This window comes from Mustelus asterias, chromosome 13 (assembly GCF_964213995.1).
Source record: "Mustelus asterias chromosome 13, sMusAst1.hap1.1, whole genome shotgun sequence".
Lineage (NCBI taxonomy): Eukaryota > Metazoa > Chordata > Chondrichthyes > Carcharhiniformes > Triakidae > Mustelus > Mustelus asterias.
In genome coordinates this window covers 57,552,978-57,572,129 of record NC_135813.1, presented here as the reverse complement: position 1 = coordinate 57,572,129, position 19,152 = coordinate 57,552,978, and the positions used below count along the sequence as shown (strand labels likewise).

Sequence of the window (19,152 nt, the reverse complement as noted above, 5' to 3'; positions counted from 1 at the left end):
AGAACAGAGAACAGTACAGCACAGGAACAGGCCCTTCGGCCCACTGAGTCTGTGCCGACACAGATGCCTCTCTAATCTAATATTTTCTTGCCTCTACGTGGTCCATATCCCTCTATTCCCTGCCTATTCATGTATCTATCCAGATGCCTCTTGAATGTTGCTACAGAATCTGCTTCCACCGCCTCCTCCGACAATGCATTCCAGGCACTCACCACCTTCTGTGTGGAAAAACTTGCCCCTTACATCTCTTTGAAACTTTCCCCCTCTCAATTTCATCCTATGCCCCCGAGTAATTGACCCTTCGACCTGGGAAAAAGACTCTAACTATCCACTCTATCCAAGCTCGTCATAATCTTGTAAACCTCTATCAGGTCCCCCCTCATCCTCCAACCCTCCAGTGAAAACAATCCAAGTTTGCTCAACCTTTCCTCATAGTCCATATCTTCCAAACCAGGCAACATCCTGGTAAATCTCTTCTTCACCCTTTTCAATGCACCAACATTCTTCTGGTTATGTGACAACCGGAATTGTACATAATACTCCAAATACAGCCTAACCAAAGTCTTATACAGCTGCAACATGATTTTCCAATTCCTATATTCAACGCCCCATTGAATGAGGCGCCCCAACGCCTCATTCGACTGATGAAAGCCAGCATGCCATATGCATTCTTGACCACCTTGTCCACCTGAGTCGTCACCTTCAGGAAACTGTGGATCTGCACGCCTAGATTCCTCTACGTTTGACTGAACTTACAGAATGTTGCTTGCAGGTAAATTTGGTTCACACTGAATCCTGGAGAGAGAGACAAGCAACTGCAATGTTTGTGATAACTGGTTGGAATAGCTGGTGAATGAGCCATTTGGGAGCTAGTCCCATGTACCCTGTCAGTTTTGAGGCGATGGAGGCTCTTTAACTCTTTAGACCCCACTTGGAGTACTGCGCGCAGTTCTGGTCACCTCATTACAGGAAAGATGTTGAAGCCATTGAAAGGGTGCAGAGGAGATTTACAAGGATGTTGCCTGGATTGGGGGGCATGCCTTATGAGGATAGGTTGAGGGAGCTTGGTCTCTTCTCCCTGGAGAGACGAAGGATGAGAGGTGACCTGATAGAGGTTTACAAGATGTTGAGAGGTCTGGATAGGGTAGACTCTCAGAGGCTATTTCCAAGGGCTGAAATGGTTGCTACGAGAGGACACAGGTTTAAGGTGCTGGGGGGTAGGTACAGAGGAGATGTCAGGGGTAAGTTTTTCACTCAGAGGGTGGTGGGTGAGTGGAATCGGCTGACGTCGGTGGTGGTGGAGGCAAACTCGTTGGGGTCTTTTAAGAGACTTCTGGATGAGTACATGGGATTTAATGGGATTGAGGGCTATAGATAGGCCTAGAGGTGGGGATGTGATCGGCGCAACTTGTGGGCCGAAGGGCCTGTTTGTGCTGTGGCTTTCTATGTTCTATGTTAACACAGTCCATTGTAGTTTGCACCTTCAGTGTTGGAATGGTCTTCATCCAGTACTCCCAGCTGAGGTGAGCTTGGCTAACGGACAGAACTCCAAGCCAGCAGTAAGGAACTGCTCTCAGAAACTAAAAGGAACAAGAGGTTTAATTTTTGCTGCCAGTTCAGTCTCATGTTGCCAACTTATCCACCATTTTTAGAAGCAAATTGAGTTAGAGAATCAGAATCCTTGATTTGAGTTGGTGTTGAGTTAGCCTTGTGCTAAGTTAGGGGATGCAGTGCTGCAGTTGTATTGTTGTCAGACTAGTAATCCAGAGACCCAGGGTAATGCTCTGGGGACCTACTTTATATTAAGTTGGTCTTTCTCTACACCCTAGCTATGACTGTAACACTACATTCTGCACTCTCTCCTCTCCTTCTCCCCGATGTACTCTATGAATGGTATATTTTGTCTGCATAGTGTGCAAGAAACAATACTTTTCTCTCTATCCCAATACATGTGACAAATCAAATCAAAATGGCAGATGGTAAAATTTGAATTCTATGAAAATCTGGAATTAAAAGTCTACGGATGACCTTGAAACCATTGTCGATTGTTGTAAAAACCCATCTGGTTCACTAATGTCCTTTAGGGAAGGAAATCTGCCATTCTTACCCAGTTTGGCCTACATGTGACTCCAGAGCCACAGCAATGTGGTTGACTCAGGGCTGGGCATTCGTCCGTTCATGTCCCATGAATGAATGAAAGAAAGGTCAGGGTTGGTTTGCGTGTTATAAATGGGTTCAACATCCCACACTGGAGGGGGTCAAACAAAAATACCTGACTGACTTGGACATGAGCAGGTTCAGCTATAAAACCCCCACAGGTCAAAAAACTCTCAGCCACTTCATTTAATTTATTCACTCATGGGACATGGGCGTCGCTGGCTGGCCAGCATTTACTACCCATCCCTAGTTGTCCTTGAATTGAGTGGCTTGCTAGGGCATTTCAGAGGGCAATTGAGAGTCACATTGTTGTGGCTCTGGAGTCGCATGTAGGCAACGACCAGGTAAGGATGGCAGATTTCCTTCCCTAAAGGACAGTAAAGTTTAAAGTAGTGAACCAGATGGGTTTTTCCGACAATCGACAATGGTTTCATGGTCATCAGTAGATTCTTAAATTCAGATATTTTTTATTGAATTCAAATTTCACCATCTGCCGTGGCGAGATTCGAAGATCCCCAGAACATTAGCTGATTTTCTGGATTAATAGTCTGGTGATAATACCACTAGGCCATTGCCTCTCCTGAAGGCAATTGTAATCCCTCTTTTGTTGACCTAGGTAAGATCTAGTTTCAGCACAGGTGTAAGGTATAGAGTAACCCAATGTAGCCCACTGAACCAAAACACCGAGAATGCTTATGCTCTTGAATAAAAGGGAAGTCGAATGGAAAACCCTTTCATAACTTTCCTTTGAGCAGTCCCCAGAGTTTGCTGTGCATGATGTAATGCTGTTAAACAGCAGTAAGAAGACACCAATGCCGTGGGGCTGATTGCATCAACTTCATTAATAAATTTAATATTTTCACTTATGAACTTGGAGATCTACAGAGACTAGAACAATTGTGGCACATGATTTAACTCGGAGCTTTGAATTACGCCAGCTCTCACGAAACAGACTGCTGATAGAAGTCAACATCAGGCTGTATATAAATGTTGTCCACTAGCTAGCTAATCGCTGGCTACGTTTTTCATCGGACCCAGCTGTTTATTTCCACGGGAGGGTCGGCACTTTTTGTAGAAATATATCAATTTAATCCTTGGTCTAAATGACCTACAAAATCAGCAGGCCGAAATCGGGACTGATGATCTTCCTTTGTTTTCCGATCGTTTTTGTTTCCGCAGAGGCGTTGTCCAGAATGAAAGACGGGAAGAGTGGACTTCACTACTCACAACAATTAAAAAGCTTTTCATTCAGTATCCTGTGCTGGTGCGGTTGCAGGAAGCAGGTATATCTGACAGTAACTATATGAAAGTGGGGAAGATGTTGTACAGTCCACACTGGGAATATTTTGAGGTCCGGTCTCTGTGGCCGACAGATTACTTTTGGTTAGAATGTCGAGTGATCCAAGATTGCAAATTACCATTCCTGCGCTTGAAAATTTCTTTCCTCAAGTCCTGGCTTGTCTTATCTTGCCTGTGTGTCGTGTGAGGGTGGCGTTGGGTTCTCACCAAGCTGAGGGTTTCAGCAAGTGCACGCTTTGATTTTTAAAAAAAATCATTTATGGGACATGTCGTCGTTGGCTGGCCAGTATTTATTATGTGGAGATGCCGGCGTTGGACTGGGGTAAGCACAGTAAGAATTCTCACAACACCAGGTTAAAGTCCAACAGGTTTATTTGTAGCAAACACCACTAGCTTTCGGAACTGGCTGTCCCTTCGTCAGGTGGGTGAGAGTTCTGATCACAAACAGGGCACAAAGACACAAACTCAATAAACATGAATAATGATTGGAATGTGAGTCTTTACAGCTAATCAAGTCTTAAAGGTACAGACAATGTGAGTGGAGAGAGCATTAAGCACAGGTTAAAGAGATGTGTATTGTTTCCAGACAGGAAAGTTAGTGAGATTTTGCAAGTCCAGGCAAGTCGTGGGGGTTATAGATAGTGTGACATGAACCCAAGATCCCGGTTGAGGCCGTCCTCGTGTGTGGAACTTGGCTATCAGTCTCTGCTCAGCGACTCTGCGCTGTCGTGTGTCGTGAAGGCCGCCTTGAAGAACGCTTACCTGAAGATCAGAGGCCGAATGCCCGTGACCGCTGAAGTGTTCCCCAACAGGAAGAGAACAGTCTTGCCTGGTGATTGTCGAGCGGTGTTCATTCATCCGTTGTCGTAGCGTCTGCAATGTCTCCCCAATGTACCATGCCTTGGGACATCCTTTCCTCCAGCGTATCAGGTAGACAACGTTGGCCGAGTTGCAAGAGTATGTACCGTGTACCTGGTGGATGGTGTTCTCACGTGAGATGATGGCAACCGTGTCGATGATCCGGCACGTCTTGCAGAGGTTGCTGTGGCAGGGTTGTGTGACCATGCAGACGCTACGACAACGAATGAATGAACACCATTCAACAATCACCAGGCAGGAGTGTTACCTTCCAATCGGGGAACACTTCAGCAGTCACGGGCATTCAGCCTCTGATCTTCGGGTAAACGTTCTCCAAGGCGGCCTTCACGACACACGACAACTCAGAGTCGCTGAGCAGAGACTGATAGCCAAGTTCCACACACATGAGGACGGCCTCAACCGGGATCTTGGGTTCATGTCACACTATTTGTAACCCCCACGACTTGCCTGGACTTGCAAAATCTCACTAACTGTCCTGTCCGGAGACAATACACATCTCTTTAACCTGTGCTTAACCCTCTTTCCACTCGCATTGTCTGTACCTTTAAGACTTGATTACCTGTAAAGACTCGCATTCCACCCATTATCTTGTAAATTGAGTTTGTGTCTTTATACGCCCTGTTTGTGAACACGAGTCCTCACTCGCCTGAAGAAGGGGCTTGGGGCACCGAAAGCTAGTGCTGCCAAATAAACCTGTTGGACTTTAACCTGGTGTTGTGAAACTTCTTATTGTGCTTACCCCAGTCCAACGCCGGCATCTCCACATCAAGAAGAAACAACTCTCAGCATCCATAGAGAATGATTTCTATTCAACTACCGGACTACCCCTCACGCAATGACAGGAATTGCCCCAGTGGAATGGTTAATGGGATACAGGCTTCGGACGAGGCTCCGCCTATTGTTCCCAAATCTGGGGGAAGGGTGAAGTCCCAACAAAAGAACCAGAATTGAAATCATAATTCTGCAAAGACAGAAAGAACGTCCAAACTGGCGACCCTGAGGAACGTTGCAGACATTTTCAGCTGGGTCCATTCTGAGGGGGCTTAACTAGGTCGATGTTATGAGGACGTTTCCTCCTCTGGGGGAATCTGGAACTTGGGGGCGAGGTTTAAAAATAGAGGGTTTCCCATTTCATGTGGAAGGTTTTTTCACTCAGGGTTATTAGTCAGTGGAATTATTTTCCCCAGAGAGCAATGGAGGCTGGGTCATTGGATATTTTTAAGGCTGAGTTAGGTAGATTTTTGACTGACAAAAGGGTTCAGGGGTGGACGGGGATGTGGAGTCTCCAATCTGGATTGCCATGATTTTATTAAATGACAGAGCAGGCTTAAAGGGCCTGTTGCTGCTCCAGGTTTGTATGTTTGTCTGTTATTTGAGGACAGGATTGTATTCTTTTCCAGATTGTAAAATGAAAATAAAGATTTCCATTTATATCGTGTTTGTCACAGCCTGGAGACACCCCCAAGTACTTTGCAACCAGTTAAGTATCTTTGGAGTGTAGTCATTATTGCAAATGTAGCAGCAAATTTGTGCACAGCATGATCCCACAAACAGTCATGAGATAATGACCTGGCAATAGATTTCATGACATTCATTGATGGGTAAATATCAGCAGGGTTACCGAGGAGAACTTGATTGTCCCTCAGCAAGATTAGGGCAACGAGCTTTTAGAGAGTTTAAAGTCCGTCCGAGAGATGGAACCATCGGCAGTGCTTCACTCCCTCAGCGCTGCACCGCAGCATATAGGTCAGTCTGCATTGTGTTTGAATTTCTGGAAAATGTTGCCTTTAAATCCATGACCTTCTGACAGAGTCAGCAGTGCTACATGCTGGACCAAACCTGTTTCCCTGCAGTCAGAACATTTGCTGACAGTCCACTGTGGCGCTTCACACTTGACCTATTGCCACATGAGTGAGATACCAGAGTACAACCTGGTTTCCCCGGCAGGAGATGAGTGTTTGCAGAAGGGGATGGGTGGGGGGGCGGGGGGATGTGGCGTTCAGTAAGCAAGCACGGGAAGTTTTCCTAGTTTTGTCCATGTCCGTAAGTTTGGACAGAGAGTGGTGTTTTCAGTGTATAATTTGAGAATCTTTGTTTCTGGGTGTTGTAACCGCTTCCCCTGAGGCTAGGGGAGCTGCATTGCCAGTCTGTGCAGGCAGGCTGATTTACTCAGGCTCCTTGTGAGCCCATTGCAGATGGTGGGCTCTGCTCTCCTTGGTGTTATCTGAGCTACAACCCACGGTGCTGTGGTCTAGGAGCTGTCAGCGATATCCATCCCTTCTGCATTATCTTGCTGCTTCCAGTTCTATTCAATTTACAGCTCCGAAGTCAGCACTCTTGTCATACTCCCAGTTAAAAGTAAAGTTGGGTTTCCACCCAATCACTGCATGTTGATAAGTGCTATCAACACCAGTATCAAAGGATGGTAGCTCTGGGGAGAGATTAGATAGCTTCGGGTGATTTTCCTTGGAACAAAGAAGGCTGAGGGATGACTCAATAAAGGTGTACAAAATTATGAGGGAAGAGATAGAGTGGATAGGATAAAATTGTTTCCCTTGGTGGAGAATTCGAGAACCAGGAACATAGATACAAGCTAAGTGAGAGTAGGTGTAGAGGGGACATGAGGAAGAACTTTTATAAGCAAAGGGTGGTGGTGGGTGTCTGGAATTCACTGCCCGAGTTGGTAGTGGAGGCAGAGATCCTAAACTCTTTTTTAAAAGTATCTGGATCTGCACCTCAGGTGCTGTAAGCGAAAGGGCTATGGGCCGGATGCAGGAAGGTGGGATTAGAAAGGGTGTTCTGGAGCTGGCATGGACAAGATGTGCTTTAACTTTTCTATGGTTCTATGGATTTAGCTTGTGACTGCAGAGTGAATGGTCGTTGATGGAACTGTAACACACTAAAAGCTTTGCCATTGTACAAACTGTGCTGCTGCTTTCCTTCCTTTCCTAGATGGTTTTCCACGTGGACAGAACTCTACAGCGGCCCAAGGAAACTATTTGGAGGCTATCAACCTCTCCTTTAATGGTACGTACCCGTGTGTGGCTTGATTCATAAAGGGTGACGTTAACCAGCTTGTCCCCGTGACACTGACAGCTGCGGCTCTGACCCTGAAAGACTACAATAGTCCAGGTGAACTCTGAGTCTGTGCAACCTGGCTGATCACAGGCACTGCAACTTTGTGTCCCTGGACTGACGAGGGAGACATGAGTCAGTTATCCCACCCTGATGGCTGTCCAGTGTCTGCCACAGGAGGCAGTAAGAGGAGCAGCTCTGGACAGGGGCCTAATGCCATCCTTTTCCTCCTATCCCTGGTGTTAAATAGCTCTCCCACCCTCTCTCTCGGAGCCCACGTACATGACAAACAAGAGGGCTGCTGTCACCCATGGATCTGTGCTCAATATGAATTGGAGAAAAAACAATATTCCATTATTCTCGGTCTGTTTGTGATGATGATAACCCAGATGTGAAAATCCTCTTCTGTGAAACTCAGGGATTTACACAGCCTTCAATTGTGGATGTGACCAAGAGTTAATGTTGGCTATTCTGGGCTCTTTAAGTGGGGTTGTGAAGATGGCGGTAGAGGCTATCTGGGTCAAAGTAGTATTTCCAATCTCAGATGTAATCGACATAGGAACCCAACACACTGGGAAGAGAGACGTGCTATCACTTGTAACTGGCTATCCTCCTGTTCTTCCCACACAGTTGGAGTGCTCCCACTGTCATGTACCATCATTAAGAAGCAGTGTGAAGCTGGATCCCAGCACAGTGTGTGTTAGCCCATTGAGCCACCAACTGCCAGCCTCAAAGGCACAATTCAAGCAAAACCAACTTAACGTGTGGCTGTATGTTGATCTCCTACAAAGACTTTTTTGGGTGTTTATATAAAATATTTCTTTCTTTTTTGTAGTGTTTGACAAGCATTACATCAACAGAAACTTTGACCGAACCGGCCAGATGTCTGTGGTGATCACACCGGGGGTGGGAGTATTTGAAGCTGACCGATTGTTAATGATTCTCACCAAACAACGGATGATCGACAACGGTAAGCTTCGATCACGTGGAATGTTTTTAAGGGTGGGTGGGGGGTTGGGTGTAGGGTGGAGGGGCGGGTATAGGTTGGGGGGAGTGGAGGGTGGGGTGCGAGGCAGGGATTGGTATGTCAATTGGACAGAAACTGCAGCTTTAGAGTTAACGAACGTGTCTGATTGCTGCGCAGGCTGTGTGGGGAAGGGCAAAGCAACATCAATTGAATCTACAATGGTGTGTATCCCGTCCGATCGGGATAATGTGTGACAGGAGGAGACAGGGTAGAGAGATGTACAGCTGCTGCATCTGTTGTTTGAAGATGTATGTGTACACTTTAAAAACCAAAATGACATCCGATGTACACATACACACTCTGCTGGGTGCCACCTTGCTGAAGATAATGGCACACTCAGAGCACCCCCCCCCCCCGCCCCCCCCCCCCCGCCCCCCCCCAAATCAGTATGCAATGCTGATTTGACGTTGTGTCTTTTTGGACGCAAATAGATTCTCTTTCTGTACAATCCTCCTGACAAATCCCTGGATGTTCTCATGCTGTCCGACCAGTAACTGATAACTGGAAGCAGATGACATATTGAAATATGACAGGGCAGGGCATTATGCAGTCAAAACCGTTCTCTTTTCATTGGATGGGAGTTCGGAGAATGGCAGGGAAATTGGATTCAAGAAATGAAGACAAAATGCATTCAGAAAGCTGCAGTTTAGGTGCGACAAAGCTTCCAGCAATCACTGGCAAGATAGACAAAATTTGATAAGAAGCGTTGGCTGCTCAGTAACTTAATTTAAGCAGAACTCTCCTGCCAGCATCCCCTCAACCTCACACAACTAATACATGTTAAGTAGCAGGAGAGACAGCCCTTCCATTGCTATTTAAAAGGGGCCAACTATTTACAGATTGGCCGCTGGTTCATTTCTTCAGCTGTTTGCACGATTCCACAAGTTTCTTTGGTTCTTTCAAGTTGCGCAGGTCTGCATGGAGGGGTGTAGTAGGTGCTGAAGGAGCTTTTCCTGATATAAGGTTTCTGCACAAGTCACGGGGCGGCACGGTGGTGCAATGGTGAGGTCTGCTGCCTCACAGCGCCAGGGACCTGGGTTCAATTCCCGGCTTGGGTCACTGTCTGTGTGGAGTCTGCACGTTCTCCCCGTGTCTGCGTGGGTTTCCTCCAGGTGCTCCGGTTTCCTGCCACGCTCCAAAGATAGAACATCGAACATAGAAAAGCTACAGCACAAACAGGCCCTTCGGCCCACAAGTTGCGCCGAACATGTCCCTACCTACTAGGCTTACCTATAACCCTCTATCTTACTAACTTCCATGAACTTATCCAAAAGTCTCTTAAAAGACCCTATCGAATCCGCCTCCACCACCACTACCGGCAACTGATTCCACGCACCCACCACCCTCTGAGTGAAAAAACTTACCCCTGACATCTCCTCTGTACCTACTCCCCAGCACCCTAAACCTGTGACCTCTTGTGGCAACCATTCCAGCCCTTGGTAAAAGCCTCTGAGAATCCACTCTATCACTACCTCTCAACATCTTATACACCTCTATCAGGTCACCTCTCATCCTTCGCCTCTCCAAGGAGAAAAGACCTAGCTCTCTCAACCTATCCTCATAAGGCATGCCATCTAGTCCAGGCAACGTCCTTGAAAATCTCCTCTGCACCCTTTCTATGGCTTCCACATCCTTTCTGTAATGAGGCGACCAGAACTGGGCACAGTACTCCAGGTGGGGTCTGACCAGGGTCCTATACAGCTGCAGCATTATCTCCCGATTTTTAAACTCAATTCCTCTATTGATGAAGGCCAGTATTCCATACGCCCTCTTAATTACAGCCTCTACTTGCGACGCTGCTTTGAGTGTCCTATGAACCCGGACCCCAAGATCCTTCTGATCTTCCACACTGCCAAGCGTCTTACCCTTAATATTATATTCTTTCATCCTATTTGACCTGTCAAAATGAACCACCACACACTTATCTGGGTTGAAGTCCATCTGCCACTTCTCCGCCCAGTCTTGCATCTTATCTATGTCTCGTTGCAACTGCTGACATCCCTCTACACTATCCACAACACCACCAACCTTTGTGTCATCAGCAAACTTGCCAACCCATCCTTCCACTTCCTCATCCAGGTCATTTATAAAAATCACAAAGAGCAAGGGTCCCAGAACAGATCCCCGGGGCACTCCACTGGTGACCGACCTCCATGCTGAAAAAGACCCATCTACAACCACTCTTTGCCTTCTGTGGGCAAGCCAGTTCTGAATCCACAAAGCAATGTCTCCTTGTATCCCATGCCCCTTCACTTTCTCAATAAGCCTTGCATGGGGCACCTTATCAAACGCCTTGCTGAAATCCATATAAACTACATCTACCGCTCTTCCCTCGTCTGTGTGTCTAGTTACATCTTCAAAAAATTCAATTAGGCTTGTAAGGCATGATCTGCCTTGGACAAAGCTGTGCTGGCTATTTCTGATCATACTATTCCTCTCCAGATGTTCATAAATCCTGCCTGTCAGGATCTTCTCCATCAACTTACCAACCACTGAGGCTAGACTCACTGGTCTATAATTTCCCGGGCTATGTCTTCTCCCTTTCTTGAATAATGGAACCACATCCACAATCCTCCAATCCTCCGGAACCTCTCCCGTCTCCATTGATGACACAAAGATCATCGCCAGAGGCTCAGCAATCTCTTCCCTCGCCTCCCACAGTAACCTGGAGTACAGCCCATCCGGTCCCGGCGATTTATCTAACTTGATGCTTTTCAAAAGCTCCAACACATCCTCTCCCCTAATGTCCACATGCTCAATCTTCTCAGTCCAGTGCAAGTCTGTGCTGCAACTACCAAGATCCTTTTCCACTGTGAATACTGAAGCCAAGTATTCATTGAGTACCTCTGCTATTTCTACTGGTTCTATACAGACTTTCCCACCGTCACATTTGATAGGTCCTACTCCTTCACATCTTATCTTCTTGCTCTTAACATACTTGTAGAATGCCTTGGGGTTTTCCTTTATCTTGTCTGCCAAGGCCTTCTCATGACCCCTTCTTGCTCTTCTAATTTCCCTCTTAAGTTCCTTCCTACTAGTCGTATACTCTTCTAGATTTCTAACATTACCTAGCTCCCTGAACCTTTTGTAAGCTTTTCTTTTCTTCTTGACTAAATTTGTTACAGCTTTCGTGCACCATGGTTCCTGTAACCTACCATAACTCCCCTGTCTCATTGGAACGTTGCTGTGTAGAACTCCAGACAAATTTTCCTTGAAAATTTGCCACATTTCTTCTGTACATGTCCCTGAGAAAACCTCCTTCCAATTTATGCCTCTAATTTCCTGCCTAATAGCCTCATAATTGCCCTTACTCCAAATAAACACTTTCCTAGCTTGACTGATCCTATCTCTCTCCAATGCTAATGTAAAGTAGATAGAGTTATGATCACTATCCCCAAAATGCTCTCCCACTGAGAGATCTGACACCTGCCCAGGTTCATTCCCTAATACCAAATCAAGTACAGCCTCTTCTCTTGTAGGCTTATCCACATACTGTATCAAGAGGCCCTCCTGAACACACCTAACAAACTCCTCCCCATCTAAACCCCTTACCCTAGGGATATTCCAATCGATATTTGGGAAATTAAAATCTCCCATCACGACCACTTTGTTATTATCACATCTCTCCAGGATCTGCTTCCCAATCTGCTTCTCCACATCCCTGCTACTATTGGGCGGCCTATAGAAAACACCCAGTAAAGTTATTGGCCCCTTCCTGTTGCGAACCTCCACCCACAGAGATTCCGTAGACAATCCCTCTGTGGCATCCATCTTTTCTACAGCCGTGACACTATCCATGATCAACAGTGCCACTCCCCCACCTCTTTTGCCTCCTTCCCTGTCCCTCCTGAAACATCTGAAACCCGGCACTTGAAGTATCCAGTCCTGTCCCTGAGATAACCAAGTCTCTGTAATGGCCACCACATCCTATTTCCAAGTAGTGATCCACACTCAGCTCATCCATTTTGTTCACTACACTCCTTGCATTAAAATACACACATCTCAACCCTTCGGTCTGAGCGCTCCCCTTCTCCGTCACCTGCCTATCCTCCCTCTGACACCATCTACAAGCCCCTTTTATTTTTAAGCTAACCTCCTCTCTCCCAGTCACCTCATTTTGATTCCCACCCCCCCCAACCATTCTTGTTTAAACACTCCCCAGTAGCCTTAGCAAACCTTCCCGCCAGGGTATTGGTCCCCCTGGGATTTAAGTGAAACCCGTCCTTTTTGTACAGGTCGCACCTGCCCCTAAAGAGGTCCCAATGATCCAGGAACCTGAATCCCTGACCCCTGCTCCAACCCCTCAGCCACGCATTTATCCTCCACCTTATTCCGTCCCTTCCCTCACTGTCCCGTGGCACAGGCAGCAATCCCGAGATTACTACCTTTGCGTTCCTTCTTCTTAACTCCCTACCTAACTTCCTATATACTCCTTTCATAACCCCTTCCCCTTCCCTGCCTATGTCAGTGGTCATGATGTGGAGATGCCGGCGTTGGACTGGGGTAAACACAGTAAGAAGTTTAACAACACCAGGTTAAAGTCCAACAGGTTTATTTGGTAGCAAAAGCCACACAAGCTTTCAGACCTCCAAGCCCCTTCTTCAGGTGAGTGCACTCACCTGAAGAAGGGGCTTGGAGCTCCGAAAGCTTGTGTGGCTTTTGCTACCAAATAAACCTGTTGGACTTTAACCTGGTGTTGTTAAACTTCTTACTATGTCAGTGGTACCAGTATGCACCACGACCTCTGTCTCCTCTCCCTCCCACTTCAGGATTTCTTGGATACGGTCAGAAACATCCCTGATCCTGGCACCAGGGAGGCAAACCACCATCCGCGTTTCTCGATTTCCTCCACAAAAATGTCTGTCTGACCCCCTCACTGTAGAGTCCCCTATCACCACTGCCTTCCTCCTCCTTTCCTTACCCTTCTGTGCTACAAGGCCGGACTCAGCACCGGAGGCACGACCACTGTGGCTTCCACCAGGTGGGCTGTCCACCCCAACGGTACTCAAACAAGAGTACTTATTTTTAAGGGGCACAACCACTGGGGTACTCTCTACCACCTGACCTTTCCCTTTCCTGACTGACCCACTTGCCTGCTTCTTATGGCCCCGGTGTGACCACCTGCCTATAACTCCTATCTATCACCTCGTTTTCCCTGACCAGACGAATGTCCTCAAGCTGCAGCTCCAGTTCCCTAACTCGGTCCCTTAGGAGCTGCAGCTCGACGCACCCAGCGCAGATATGCACTTCTGGAGACTAGGAGACTCCATGACCTCCCACATCCGGCACTGAGAACAGCAAACCGGCCTCACATTCATAAAGCCCCTTTTCCTCAGATTCCACACGGAAAGAACTAAGATTTAAAGTTGAGAAACCTACCCTCCCTCGCCCGTTTCCTCCTAAACCCGTTGAGCCAAAGCCCTTCAGCTCTCACTCTGCTACCTGCTCACTCCGCTGCCCAGAGGTGATGTGCAGGTTAGGTTGATTGGCCGTGATAAATTTCCCCTTAGTGCCAGGGGGACTAGCTAGGGTAATTATGTGGGGTTACCTGAATAGGGCCTGTGTGGGATTGTGGTCGGTGCAGACTTGATGGGCCGAATGGCCGCCTTCTGCACTGTATGGATTCAATGATTTTATGATTCTAAGCCAATCATGGATGCCCCAGTAGGCCTTGCCCTTAGAATAATGGCGACTGGGAGAATGAGCGGAGGCCACGCAGAGTGGAACAAGCTGCTGGAAGAGGAGGAAAGGAACTAGCAATCTCGGCAGCCCCTTTCTGTCCAGGCCATGCATGAGAAACGGCTGAGAGTCGGATATATGTATCATATGCTCGTGATCTGTTTGTCACCAAGGTTCAAACCGTCTGGCTGCATCTGTCATATCCCTCTCTTTCCTGTGCCTACTGGGTATAATTTCCTTTCAGGCTCCCCCACTCTCCCAATTCTAGCCTCAAACTCATTTCCTTCTCTAGTTTCTCTCCAATCTGAGATCATCTTGTCCATGAGATTCATTTTCTGCTCTCTCGACCCAATTGTCACTAAACTATTGACGACCTAACTTCCCTTCCTGGCTGCTATGTTTGGTGACAATGGCTCTCTGCTGAGGTTTAGCCTCTTTCTCCTTCAAATATGCTGTCACCATCCATCTCCTCATAAAACCATTCCTTGGCCCTTCCACCCTTGCGAACAATCGCCTCAACTCCAAACCTTCTTTCCCCTCAAGTCCTTGAACGTGCTGTTGCCACCCAAATGCATGTGCATTTTTCCCAGAACTCGGTTTTTGAATCTGTCCAATTGACTTTCTACCCACGTCACAGAACCGTAACATTCAAGTCATCAGTGATAGCTCTGTGACTGACAAAGATAAACTACCTTTCCTCATCCTTCCTTCTCAACCTGTCTGCTGCCTTTGACCATCCTCCCTCAGTACCCTTCCGCTATCCAACCAGTGCTTTCATTCTGACCCACCTTATTGTAGCCAGAGAATCTCCGTCCAATGCTGCTCGTTCCATTCCTGTCTGCTTACCTTTGATGTCCCCAAAAGATTTATCTATGGACCACTCCACAAGTTATCCCTTGACGACGTCATCCAAAAACAGTTAGTTTTCACATGTACACTGATGACACTCAACTCTACTTCACCACCTCCTCTCCAGCTCCCTCCAATTTGTTTAAACTTGTCCAACATCCAGCACTGAATGAGCAGAAATTTCCTCCAATTAAACATTGAGAATATTGAAGTCATTGCCTCGGATTCCCACTCCAAACTCCGTTCCCTAGCTGCTGACTCTGTCCCTCTCCCTGGCAGCTGCCTGAATCAGAACAAAACTGTTCTCCACCTTGGGGTCATACTTGACCCCGAAATGAACTTTCAACCACAAGATTCGTGCCATTGTTAAAACTGCCAGCTTCCAACTTCTGCAACATCACCCACCTTGGTGTCTGCCTCAGCTCTCTGCTGCTGAAACCCTCACCTGTGCTTTTCTCGCCTCCTAGATTTGACCATTCTAACACAATCCTGGCTGCCCTCCAACATTTTATCCTCTGGGGATTCAGTGCCGCTCCCACGGGCCAGCACCTCAGCAATGCTGGTAATTTGTTGGGTGGGTGATACTGTGTCCAAAATTTAAAATAAATAGAACATAAAACATCCCTCACCACTCTCTCAAAGGCTCCCCATGTTCCATCCTTGCCAACCTATGCCCCTCCACTCACCCCCCCCCCCCCCCCCATGGTTCCTTATATCCTCCATGCCAATCTATGCCCCATATCCATCCCCCATGGCCCTTTATAATCCCAATGCCAACTCATGACCGCCTATGTACCCCCATCTACCATGGCAACTCACCCAACATCCACCACGCAGACCTCGGGATCCACGCAGAAATAAGATAAAATAAAGTTCCGAGTGGCACGGTAGCACAGTGGTTAGCACTGCTGCTTCACAGCTCCAGGGTCCCGGGTTCGATTCCTGGCTCAGGTCACTGTCTGTGTGGAGTTTGCACATTCTCCTCGTGTCTGCGTGGGTTTCCTCCGGGTGCTCCGGTTTCCTCCCACAGTCCAAAGATGTGTGGGTTAGGTTGATTGGCCAGGTTAAAAATTGTCCCTTAGAGTCCTGAGATGCATAGGTTAGAGGGATTAGCGGGTAAATATGTGGGGGTAGGGCCTGGGTGGGATTGTGGTCGGTGCAGACTCGATGGGCCGAATGGCCTCCTTCTGCACTGTAGGGTTTCTATGATTCTATGAGTGTCTACTGCAGACTTCACTATATTGAAAAAAAATCCATGTTCCTAAAAACCCATTTATTGCATTTATATTCCTTCAGCTACCTAAAGCCTTCAAACAACAGACATTTCATTCAACTGTATAATCCCTTTTAGCAACAAGCACCGGAATTCATAGTCCCATTTCAAAGTGTATATAACCACTTGGATTGGGCAAACAAACTTGATAATGAATATTTGTGAAATCAGTCCTGTACCAGTAATCCAATAATAGAAGCTCTCCAGCTTATGTCACTCGACAGGGTGAAATAGTGAGCAATGATTTAAAGACATTTTTTTTCAAATATTTAAAAGGCAGGACTTTTAAATGCCAATGACACTTTGACAGCTGCCTTTAACAAGTGCTTTTGACAATTTCCCTCGACATGTTTGACAAGTCCTCTTGACAGATGGTTTTTGCAGTTTTGACAGTTTATTATGATAGCTCTGTTGCCAGTTCCAATGAGCATGACAGTGAATGAGTTTATGCACTTTTTTTGCACATTTCATGATTACTTTTAACAAAGGGCACCTGACCCCCCCCCCCCCCCCCCCCCACACACACACACACACACCCTTTAAAAGGTGACCCAGGACCACAACCAAAGATATATCTTACCCTTCCAACAAATTCACAATGTCCAGACCTGATCGTACCTGGCCTACTCTGTACACTTGGTGTTTCACACTCCTGAGCTACCAAGATCTCCCATCAACGCCCCTCCATCCCCATGTGAAAACAGGAAGTACCATGTTTGGAGGCAGGACCTTATTGGACATTTCTGCCTTTTTTAGCAGGATGGAGAGGCTCTGATGAAAGGTCATCCAGACTTGAAATGCTGGCTCTATTCTCTCTCCATAGATGCTGCCAGACCTGTTGAGATTTTCCAGCATTTTCTGTTTATTGTTGGAGAGGCTTAATGTTATTGCAAAGATTTGGGCCTAAGCCTCTATTAGACTAAGAATGAAGAACATGTTTTTTTAAGCAAAGCTGTTAGTTTCTGATTTTTTTTAAAGCAGTGATTTCCTTTCTGCAGGTATTGGTGGTGACCTGGTGTGTATGGGCGAACAGCCCCTCCACGCTGTACCATTGTTTAAGGTAAGCAAAGCTGAGAGACTCGGCCTGTAACTGTGGGTACACCTGTTTAAAGAGACACACATGATCAAAATGGTTCAGAAACCTGTGAAAGTTTCAAATTCAGTCTGATAAAATAGTGCAGCAAAACAGCAACTCGAGAACAATCGCTGACCCAGTTTATAGGTGAGAATTTCAGTTTGTGAATCGGCCGTGTGATCTGGTGATGATGGAGTGGGTGTTCAGAGGGAGTAAGCCTGTCACTGGCCTGGCTGAGCAAACATTTGGAGACCACCCGATGCTTTTTGCTGGGAATACATCAACAATTAACCGGCTGCAGGTCGCACCTCAACCTTGGCTCTTGTCTACATGGACTTCTTTTCTTCAGTTCAGCAAATGAGATGTGCCTTTACAGAGATCCACTTCATATCAGCCAAATAGAAACTACTCGTGCACAACATCTGAAGAATGCATCTGTTATAGGAACAGCCATTCAACCCCCAAAGCCTGTTCTGATTTGATTTGATTTATTATTGTCACATGTATGAGTATATAGTGAAAAGTATTGTTTTTTTGCGCGCTTTACAGACAAAAAATACCATTCATTGAGAAGGAAAGGAGAGAGTGCAGAATGTAGTGTTACAGTTATAGCTAGGGTGTAGAGAAAGATCAACTTAGTGCGAGGCAGGTCCATTCAAAAGCAGCAGGGAAGAAGTTGTTCTTGAGTCGGTTGGTACATGACTTCAGACTTTCGTATCTTTCTCCCAACAGAAGAAGGTGGAAGATGGAATGTCCGGGGTGCGTGGAGTCCTTAATTATGCTGATTGTTTTGCCGAGGCAGCGGGAAGTGTAGACAGAGTCAAGGATGGGAGGCTGGTTTGCGTGATGGATTGGGGTTCTGCTGGTCACTGTCTGTGTGGAGTTTGCACATTCTCCTCGTGTCTGTGTGGGTTTCCTCCGGGTGCTCTGGTTTCCTCCCACTGTCCAAAGATGTGCGGGTTAGGTTGATTGGCCATGCTAAAATTGCCCCTTAGTGTCCTGAGATGCGTAGGTTAGAGGGATTAGCAGGTAAATATGTAGGGATATGGGGGTAGGGCCTGGGTGGAATTGTGGTCAGTGCAGACTCGATGGGCCAAATGGCCTCTTTCTGCACTGTAGAGTTTCTATGATCAAGGCTGACCTTTGCTTTAACATAATCTTTCCGACCTGATTGTGTAATCTTCAATACTCTGTCCAAATTGAAGTCTTTCCATCTCCGTTATGAAACTTTCAATGAACGGGCATGTTTCAATGGACGGCACGGTGACACAGTGGTTAGCACTGCTGCCTCACATTGCCAGGGACCCAGGTTCGATTTCCGGCTTGGGTCACTGTCTGTGTGGAGTCTGCACATTCTCCCCGTGTCTGCGAGGGTTTCCTCCGGGTGCTCCTGTTTCCTTCCTCAGTCCAAAAGATGTACAGGTTAGGTGGCATGGCCATGGGAAATGTGTGGGGTTACAGGGATAAGGCAGGGAATTGGGCATGGGTAAGATGCTTTTTTGGAGGGTCGGTGCAGACTGAATGGACCGAGTGGTCTCTTTCTGCAGCATAGAGGTTCAATGGTTCTAACCCTCAGCCTCAACATCTTCTTGGAGGTGAGGATTCCAGATTTCCACCACCCTTTTTTTGTGAAGTAATGCTGCCTGACATCGTTCCTGAGTGGCCTGGCTCAAATTCTGCTGACTGGAAACAAGCCACAAAATAATAGAAAAAATTCCCGATGCCTCCCCACCTTGCCACTTCATGATGGCAGTAATACCATCGTCATGAAGGCCGATTTGAAAAAGCCTCCCATACAGGACTTCAACGCAAATTCCACCTGAACAAATAAATGGGAAT

General features: G+C 46.8%; 1 protein-coding gene across 4 annotated transcripts in view; it reads left to right on the top strand.

Annotated features, from left to right (window-relative positions):
• Positions 1–19,152, top strand: part of depdc5 (DEP domain containing 5, GATOR1 subcomplex subunit) — a 192,754-nt gene that overhangs the window by 30,629 nt on the left and 142,973 nt on the right. For all 4 annotated transcript variants that reach the window (XM_078226820.1, XM_078226821.1, XM_078226819.1 and 1 more), the window contains exons 12-15: positions 3,337–3,440; positions 7,288–7,362; positions 8,246–8,380; positions 17,237–17,298. In XM_078226820.1, the coding sequence (XP_078082946.1) occupies positions 3,337–3,440; positions 7,288–7,362; positions 8,246–8,380; positions 17,237–17,298 (376 nt within the window). The remainder of the gene's footprint in view (positions 1–3,336; positions 3,441–7,287; positions 7,363–8,245; positions 8,381–17,236; positions 17,299–19,152) is intronic.